At 33.1% G+C, this 9,598-nt stretch overlaps 1 protein-coding gene across 1 annotated transcript; it reads left to right on the forward strand.

The window, feature by feature from the left end:
* The first annotated feature begins 610 nt into the window (after window positions 1–610).
* LOC104247438 (long chain base biosynthesis protein 1-like) lies at window positions 611–7,164 on the forward strand. The gene is made up of 13 exons (XM_009803461.2): window positions 611–743; window positions 2,804–2,921; window positions 3,057–3,151; window positions 4,050–4,141; window positions 4,938–5,031; window positions 5,109–5,181; window positions 5,279–5,411; window positions 5,614–5,788; window positions 5,910–6,050; window positions 6,140–6,235; window positions 6,348–6,489; window positions 6,561–6,688; window positions 6,789–7,164. The coding sequence occupies exons 2-13, from the start codon at window positions 2,807–2,809 to the stop codon at window positions 6,963–6,965; spliced, it is 1,461 nt and encodes a 486-aa protein (XP_009801763.1). The 5' UTR covers window positions 611–743; window positions 2,804–2,806; the 3' UTR covers window positions 6,966–7,164.
* Window positions 7,165–9,598: the final 2,434 nt, after the last annotated feature.

Consider the following 9,598-nt stretch of genomic DNA (forward strand, 5'->3'; position numbering starts at 1 on the left):
TCAGCCCCCTTTTCTTCTTCTTCTTCTTCTTCTTCTTCTTCTTCTTCTTCTTCTTCTTCTTCTTCTTCTTCTTCTTCTTCTTCTTCTTCTCACTTAGATTATATACTAGGTATCCTCATTTACCCAACGGTCAAAAGCCATAGTACCTAAACCAATGGACTGTATTACTGGTTGACCCTCTGAAATACCGTAACATCCAATTCGTCGTTCAATCATTCTGAATACACGACCTCGTCCATGGCTGAGGTGCGTGTCGTTTTAGCATTGTATGGATACGACGTTTTAGTGTTGTATGGATACGACTTTGGCCCGAGTGATTTTTTGTCGTTTCTCTTCACGCGGATTCTCGTCTGATTAGATTTCTACACATATTATTAAATCATAATTAATTAATTTTCACTTAATCATAATAAATTACTATATATTTGACGTGAAAATTAGGTATTGGCAAGTGTCTATGAACGAAAAAGCCTGAATACCACCGTTATTTTAAAAAAAAAAAATGTTGTATTGACCAGTAGACCTGTTTCTAACATTTGCCTTTTGACAGCCATCTCATCCATTTAAAGCCCATCTGTATTTTTCCTTTCTGCATCAATCGCTAATTATTACTATATTCAATCCCCATTTAAGAAACAAATCCACCATTAAAAATTCTGCAACAAAATCCATAATCTTCGAGGCAACTTGGGTAATAAAGCTAATCTTTGCGGACACCATTGAAGCTTCAACCACTCTTTCAGGTCAGTATTTTATGAAATTCTCCTTTAAAAATGTAATATTTCATTTGGGTATACTTCAAATCTGAGTTTTATAATTTATTTATTTATTTATTTGGCGATTCTCTTGTATTTTAAAGATTAATTGTGTGCAAAAATATAAACTTTTATGTAGTTCTTAAACAATTCCTAGTTTTTGTCTTCATTGGTCTGTATTGTGGTTTCTGAGGATTTTAATGTAGAAATCTTGGATCAAGGTTGTGATCCTTTGGATCAAATCTGAACTATGGTTTGATGGAAGGAACCAAAGTAGTAATTTTTATGCTTGGATTTATTATTGGTGTAATTCATATTTCCATTCTATAGTCTTATTCAAATGATGAAGTGGAATTATAGCGAGTTTCATTTAACTCTTTGCACAAGTTAGGAGCTCTTTATGTTCCCTACTACAGAGATGAGATAACAACTACTAGTCACTATGTCCCATAATTTTTGTTCCTTTTTTGCAGAGAAATGATCTTTAACTAAGATTTATCTTTTTTTTGGGAGTTAGATGTACTTTTTGGTGTAGGTTAACAGCTTGTTTGGATGGTTGTTACCTGTTGTATTTTATTGTATTGTTACTTTAAATACGATGTTTGTTTTGATTGTTAATTAAATTTTAATGTATCGTGCCATTAAATCCGTCGTTACGTAACAACGAAAAGTGCCACTTTATGTAACGACCGATTTGGTGTGGTCGCGTTGTTACCTTATTTTTTTTCCTTTCGTTTTGCCCTTATTATGAAATAATTACATTTTATCCTTTACCTTACCTTTTTATATAATAATTTTATCTCGTACCCTATTTTTTCTTTGTAATATTGCAAGTTTATTCTTCATATTGTTAGCGCATGACATCACGAAACGACAATAAACAATAACATTGTATACATCAAAACGATACGATACAATATAATACAATATGATACGATACATAATGAAACGTTACATAACAACCATCCAAACAAGCTGTAAAAAATTTATTTCCAAAGAATGAATTATCTATGTCGGCTTGTCTGGTTCAAGTCTAACATTGGTCACTTTTACCATAAAAAAAAGGTACTATGATTTTAGGTTCTGTGCTAAGCATCTTGCTTATGCTTCATACTTTAGTTTATATTGTTTTTTGATAAGGTAAGTCAAGATTATCTTTCCTTGGTTGCATAACTTGTAAAGAAAAAGCCTTCCGTCAAATGTGTTAGGAGTATCTTTTATACAAACATTTATTTATGTACTTTAAGATAATTCAAGAAAGAGAAGTTAGTTTTTTCTGGCTGTGGCCAAATGGTTGAGGTCTTCTGATCTGACAGAGTTGGAATTGCATCTTCACACATTTCTTTTAAGCTTTGATCATACTCTACCGATCACATACATGCTCAATTGTCCAATTTGGTTGATTTCATAATTCCATAATTCATGAGCTGTGTGATGGACATGCTGAGTGTGGAAGGCAAATAGACACGTTGGACAGTAAAACAAGACTGAATTTTCATTTGTTAGTATAAAGCAGTTATAGGATAAATTTTCTAGTTTTCATCTGTCAGATGTGATTCTGTCTTCTCTGCCAAAAAAATGATAATGTTTTATGTTCTTTAGGACCATGCAATTCCTCAAGACGAGAATGCATTTGTTTTCTGGATGAGTTTCTGACAGTATAATATTATTTATAGTTGTGTGCCTATTGTATAATGTCTAACTTATCATTTTCTTCAATACAACACCTGAGTTATGTTTTGTTACACAAAGGAATGATTAAGTATAACTTTTTTTAACAAAATAACTAATTGTTCATAACCACCATAGGACTGGCAACATTTTTGAAACTTATTGTGAAGCTGTTAACGTGAAAAGATATATAACAACATTATGGTTGATGGTCAATGCTCATTTTATCTAAAAATGTGTAATGTTGATTCTCTGGCACTTTAAATGCTTATCTTTTAGTCTCTTAATTCCAGTCCCTTTTATGATTATACATGAACTCTTGGGGTATCATAGAATACCAAAAATTATGTGAATGGAACAACTTCTTTTCCATATAGATAATGGATGCAACAATATCAGTTGTTACAAATACGTTGAGAGATGCATCTGATTGGGTGACGTGGATATCCGAGGCTCCATTTGCAAGAGCTGTGGTGTTTGGAGTTAACATTGGAGGTAATTTCCCTATCCATGAAAAATTGCTACTGCTGTTAAACTAGATGGGAGGTATTTTCCCTATCCATAAAAGAATTGCTATTGGCTGTTAAACTAGATGATGACTTGTGGGAAGACGTACTCTTGATCCTGCAGGGCATCTATTTGTGGAGGGTCTTCTCCTTGTAGTCATTCTTTTCCTACTATCGCAGAAAAGTTATAAACCACCTAAAAGACCATTGACAAAGAAGGTTAGTCCCTTGTGTTAGTCCACCAGTTCTATCTTTGTTTCTCTGTCAGTCCATCTTTTGTTCTTTCTCGTTCACTCTCTTTGATTTTCTCATACTTTTTGGGACTGAGGCGTAGTAGTTGTTGTTTTTGTTTGTTTGATTTGCTCATTCATATGAACAGAATTGCCTCCATAGTCAAGGAATGTATTTGATTGCTCTTCCTCATTACCAAGACGATGATATGCTTAAAAGGGAAATTATTGTATTTATGATACACTCCCATCTTCCAGTTTCTGATTTATGTAGTTAAATGATTATCTTATTGGAAAGTGATCAAGACAGGGTCTCACACTTTAGCCAGCTCTTCTCTTTAAAAGTTGCAGAAAGTCCTATGCTTGATGTAGGCCAGAAAAGATAATAAACTTAAAAAAGTTTTACATTCTTAGAAGAATAGAATAAAAAGCTGCTGCTTTAATGCTCTCTCAAAGTAGAACCTAACTTAAAGATGTCCAACTCTGCTTTCTCCATCCTATGCTCTAAGCTGTAAGGTGCTTGGGCAATGACCTTCAACTTGAAAATTAAAGAGCTCCAACATTCTATTTTTTTTAGGAATCTTTTATCTTGACCATTGAATAGCGGTTGGTGCCAATATATAATCTCCATATTTTGGTGTTCATACATAGGAGGTAGGCTTCTCACTTACATGTGTACAAATCTTTCCTTGGCGTTACTATTAATGCTGGGTCCATCCATACTTTATGTACTGTTTGATAATATTTTCATATTTATGGGCCTCAGTGATTGTTAAAATTAAAAAAAAAATGTTATTGTTTATAGCTTGACAGCATTTGTATGTAAGTTTTCTATCTTCTATGCAACATGCTACATTCAAGCTGATGATGTGTGCTTTGGTTTTTAGGAAATAGATGAGCTATGTGATGAATGGGTCCCAGAACCTCTTATTCCCACCATTACAGATGAGATGAAATCGGAGCCTCCAGTACTTGAAAGGTGGAAATACTCTCTCTTTTTTTCATTTGAAAAGCGAAGCATATGCATTCTCGTTAGACAAGTCAGTATTCTGCACATTTGTCTAATTATGCCTTTTACCACTGTAAGATTCTATTCTCGCTTAAGTGATAGAAACCAGCCAAAGAATATAGGAACTAATTCAAATGCCATGCCACTGACTTTGGAAGCCACGTAGAGAATCTCTTTTTCTTATGGTCTGGTGATCCTGACTGGTCCTAAGAATTATGTTAGGACTTCAACGAGGGTGTTCGAAGAACTCTGAAAATTGATTTAAGGCTTTGATTCCTCCTATTAAGGATTGGGACTCAAGCTTTTTAGGTCCAAGAGGACGAGACCCAAAGGGATGGAACTCAATGAGTTGATTGGGATATCTTGACACTAGAAAAGATCCACTGAACCTGAGTTCACAAGAGGAGAAAAATCTGGATAAGCGCTAATTGTGTAACACATCTACCTATGCCCTTTTTGGTTTTAAAAATTAAAAAGAGAATATATGCAGGTTTGGCTTGTTATTTTGATCAGTACAAAAAGTTAATAACTCCTGTACCTCCTATTTCATTCAATAAGCATCTGGGAGGATGCAAATCAGTACAAAAAGTTAAAACATATGCAAGTTTGGAGCGAGACTAGCTTATTTGCTTCTTCTACTCGAACTTACTCGGGCTATAAAAGTTGTAAGTCAAGTTTATGAAACCCCCATATTTCTGTGGTTGTAGTTTCTATTTACTTGAGTTCTCTCATTTTATCTAATTGCTTACAAGTTTTATTAATGCAGCGCTGCAGCTCCTCATACAATTGTTAATGGCAAGGAAGTTGTAAATTTTACTTCAGCCAATTACCTTGGATTATTAGGAAATGAAAAGTTACTTGTAAGAAACCCTTCTCTCTTGAACATTTTGAATTGTAATTTGGTTCAGGTTTATCATTTCCTAATGTCGTATATCAGGAGACATGCACCAGGGCGTTGGAGAAATATGGAGTAGGTTCTTGTGGTCCTCGTGGATTTTATGGAACAATTGGTATAATTTGTGATTTTCATAAATAAGGAATTTAGTTAATTTTCTTCTCCTGTATTTGCCATCCTCCCTCTTATCATTCTTTTTCTCATACATACAGATGTTCACCTTGATTGTGAGGCCAGGATAGCTAAGTTTCTTGGGACTCCTGATTCAATACTCTACTCTTATGGGCTTTCTACCATGTTCAGTGCAATTCCAGCATTTTGCAAGAAGGGAGATGTCATTGTTGCGTAAGTTAATTCACTCTTTGCACGTTGATCATAGATATTATTTGTTTGTTTTTTTACAAGATGAGCTCAGGCTGTAGAATAGATATATCCTTACACAGGATGAGATATCTTTTATTGAGGGTAGGAGAAGGGGATTATGGAGGAACCAGGTAGCATTTCATGAATTAGTTCTCATTTTCAACCATGACTTTTGCTTGCTTAGGGATGAAGGTGTCCATTGGGGAATACAAAATGGACTTCAGCTCTCTAGAAGTACAATCATATACTTCAAGCACAATGATATGGAGTCCTTGAGAAATACATTGGAGAAAATCACTCAAGAAAACAAGCGAGCTAAAAAACTTAGGCGATATATTGTTGTTGAAGCAGTATATCAGGTATCTTCTTTTTTATTGTTTAATTGTCAAAGCTGTACATCATAGCACTACCTGGACCTCACCTCTTCTTAATTCACCAAGAAGATTATTCTTTAATTTCATTTGTTTCTTCAACATCTAGAATTCTGGTCAAGTCGCTCCATTGGATGAGATCATCAAACTGAAGGAAAAATACAGGTTCCGGGTATTGTTGGATGAAAGCAATTCCTTGGGTGTGCTTGGCGGCTCCGGTAAAGGTCTAACAGAACATTGCAATGTTCCGGTAATGCCATTCAATTGATAGCCATCTTGTATTATTATGGATTTGAATTTTCTGTATGTATAACCTTAATCAGGTTATCCTTTTTGCAGGTCGACAAGATAGATATCATTATTGCTGCCATGGGACATGCATTGGCCACAGAAGGAGGATTTTGCACCGGGAGTACAAGAGTCATTGACCACCAGGTATTAAAATGTGATTGTTATAGTCACACTTCCCTTCTCTCCCAAAAAAACATCTTGTCACGGTTTCCTGTTTGTTTTTTCCCAATTAAGCTGGTTTTCTTTTGTTTGGCAGCGCCTCAGTAGTTCTGGTTACGTGTTTTCTGCTTCTTTGCCTCCATATCTAGCAAGTGCTGCAATCAAAGCCTTTGATATCCTGGAAGAAAATCCTGACCTTATCACAAAATTGAGGGAAAACATTAAGATACTGTTTAAAGGTATTTTTCCCTTATACCAAGTAATCAGTGGTTGCGGGAAGATATCAACTTATCACCTTGTGTGGTTGCAGGTCTATCCGATATTAAAGGGCTGGAAATAGTGAGTGATCCACTCTCTCCCATAGTTTTTCTAAGACTAAAGAAGTCCACGGGTTCCTCAAACAGTGACCTAAAACTGCTAGAAGATATCGCGGATCGTGTAAGTCATAATCTGTGTTCTACTTTCAAGTTGTAGCCGTAATTTCTTCTTATTCTCATACGCATCCTATAGATTCTCCACAAAATATTGTCATTGGCAGGTATTGAAGGAAGATTCTGTTTTTGTGGTCACTTCAAAGAGATCGACACTTGATAAATGTAAGTTGCCAGTGGGGCTTCGATTGTTTGTCTCAGCAGGGCACTCAGAATCTGATATGAAGAAAGCTAGTGAATCATTGAAGAGAGTCGCGGCTTCACTATTGACAGATCAGAGCTAGCAGTGAGGTTCGTCGTCTTTTAAGCGTCTGATATGCGAGCTGAAGGGAAAATAGGGCAGAAACATTCTAGTATTCAAATAGGTGAACATTCTTTTTAACTTTTTTTATGTTCATTAGACTCTGCATGTCAACTATAATATAGATGGATCAAGATTTACTTCTTGAGGTTGCCATGTTGCAAGGCTACAAGGCCTGAAAAGTCAGCTCTCTTGATTAATGTTGTGCTTCCTGTAGCTGTGTTAATCTTCTTTTTTTATCTCCCTTTCTTACTGATTATAAAGAAAATAGAAGAGGATAGAATGTTGGGATCTTGTAGTTGACTGTATAGACATGTTATTTCTTATTGTATTGTTAAGATATACAGTACCTTTTTGGTCTAGTAGGGATGTTCATGGTTCGGTTTGGGTTGGTTTTCCTCTAAAAAGAAACCAAACCAATTAAGTTTTTTAAATATTAGAACCAACCAAATCAATTAACTTGGTTTTTTCTAGGTTCGGTTTTTTGGTTATTTTGGTGTTTTTTTGTCGGTCTTTTAAAATTAAATGAGATATTTGCCAAGCACATATTCCTTGACTATATTCTAACATAATACTATCAAACCAATTATTCTTTAAGAAAATTTATCATTTACCAAGATATATTGATAATATATGATTGAATTAAATAGTAATGACTAATATAAGGAGTTAATTAAAGATTAAGTTATTTTTAACATGAAATAGAGTTTTGTACTTATTAGCAAAATAAAACTACTATCAAACTAGAATGAGAAGGCAAAGAACTTGATTATTATAATGCTAAAGAACTAGACTACCAACTAAGAGTGCAAACGATTAAATATCTACCATGAAATTTTAAAAACATTATATAAAAATATACATATATGTGTACAATAATAAAGTTTTAAATAAATATTTTTATAGTCGGTTTGATTTGATTTTTTCCGGTTATTTTTTGATTAAAACCAAATAAAATTTGGGCAATTTTTTAAATTCAAAACTAAAATCAAATCAAACCAAAATATTATCGGATTTTTTGTGTCGATTTGATTCAGTTTCGGTTTGGTTCGGTTTTTTATTTTTTCATGAACACCCCTAACTAGAAGTGATTAATCTCAAATTTTTATGATTTGAGCTGAAAATATGGTAATGTGGTCGCTATGTTATCGTATAGAGGAAGTAAAGTAGTAAAGGGCAAATATTTTGGAAATATTGAGTAAATACCATCTGGCCTTTACTGAAGCATAATTATATGACTGGAAATATCGGAAAATGACTTATTTTATTAAAATATTTTTATTAAAATATTTTTTGATGTTTGGTTGGAGAGTAAAAAGTATTTTTTGAAAATTATTTAATAAAGATTGATAATAAATATTAACATATCACATAGCGTTTTGGTGAAATTTTCGAGTATTAAAGCTTGATAATAACATCGAATTTTTCATTCCTATACACTATATGAAACTATATTTACCTTCCTATTCAAGTTTTACTATAATTACATTTTATATAATCAATTACCATTTATGTACATTTTAAGGGAATTAATGATAATAATTAGTGTCTTAAAATCACTCTAATGTATATTCCACTCCCCCCACGTTTCTCTCTCCACCTCCCACCCCCTCCCCCCACGTATCTTGTACAAGAGAGCAGTAATTCCACCATTGACAACCATTAAAAAGCTTTGAAGCTTTGAATCAATTTAATGCTATGAAATTTAAAGCTTTGAAGTTCAGTAACTGATGGTTCGAAGATCAATCAACAAAAATGTTTATTAGTTATTCAAAGTTTTGTAAGTTCACTGCAATATTTTGCGCAATCTAGCTAGTTACCTACACATTTGAAGTTAGAGAAAAAGTTTAGCTTTTTGTTTCGTTTGTTTCCCTTTAATTCGAATTTGGGTTTTCGAAAAATATTATTTGTTTGAATTGGATGTTGTTGCAAAGAATTGAGATTCTCTCTACGTCCCTCTCTATCTCTCAATCCCTAATTTCAATAATGTAAAGCAAAGGAAAAGAGATCAGTAATTCCACCATTGACAACCATTAAAAAGCTTTGAATTCGAATATGGGTTTTCAAAAACCATTATTTGTTTGGATTGGGTGTTGTTGCACACAATTGAAAATATGGTTTGGAGTTTATATCTCAATTTTTAGGGTGTTTTGGTGAAGATTAGACTTGATTTTGGTTGAATTTCAGATTGAAACTCGAAGAAGAAGACATGAGATACATTATATTTACGAAACTGTAGAAAAATTATTCTATTGTTTATATATATTTTTTATTTAACTATTGTATGAAAGTTGAACAATATTGTATAAAAATTATATTTAAGTTGTATGTTATTGTAGTTGTATATAATTGAGTAGAAATAATGTATGAAAATTGTAGATAAGTTGTATAACATATAATTAGTTGTATGAAATTTATTTTTACTATGTATAAATTAGATACAAAATATACAAAAGACATATTGTATAAATTTTGTATAGTATTTGTATTTAAGTTGTATGTTATTGTAGTTGTATTTAACTGGATAAAAATAATGTATGAAAATTGTAAATAAGTTGTAGATTAGTTTGTTTGAATCCTAAAAATATGCTCAGCTTGTAAGCAAACAGAATAGTA

This window comes from Nicotiana sylvestris, chromosome 3 (assembly GCF_000393655.2).
Source record: "Nicotiana sylvestris chromosome 3, ASM39365v2, whole genome shotgun sequence".
Lineage (NCBI taxonomy): Eukaryota > Viridiplantae > Streptophyta > Magnoliopsida > Solanales > Solanaceae > Nicotiana > Nicotiana sylvestris.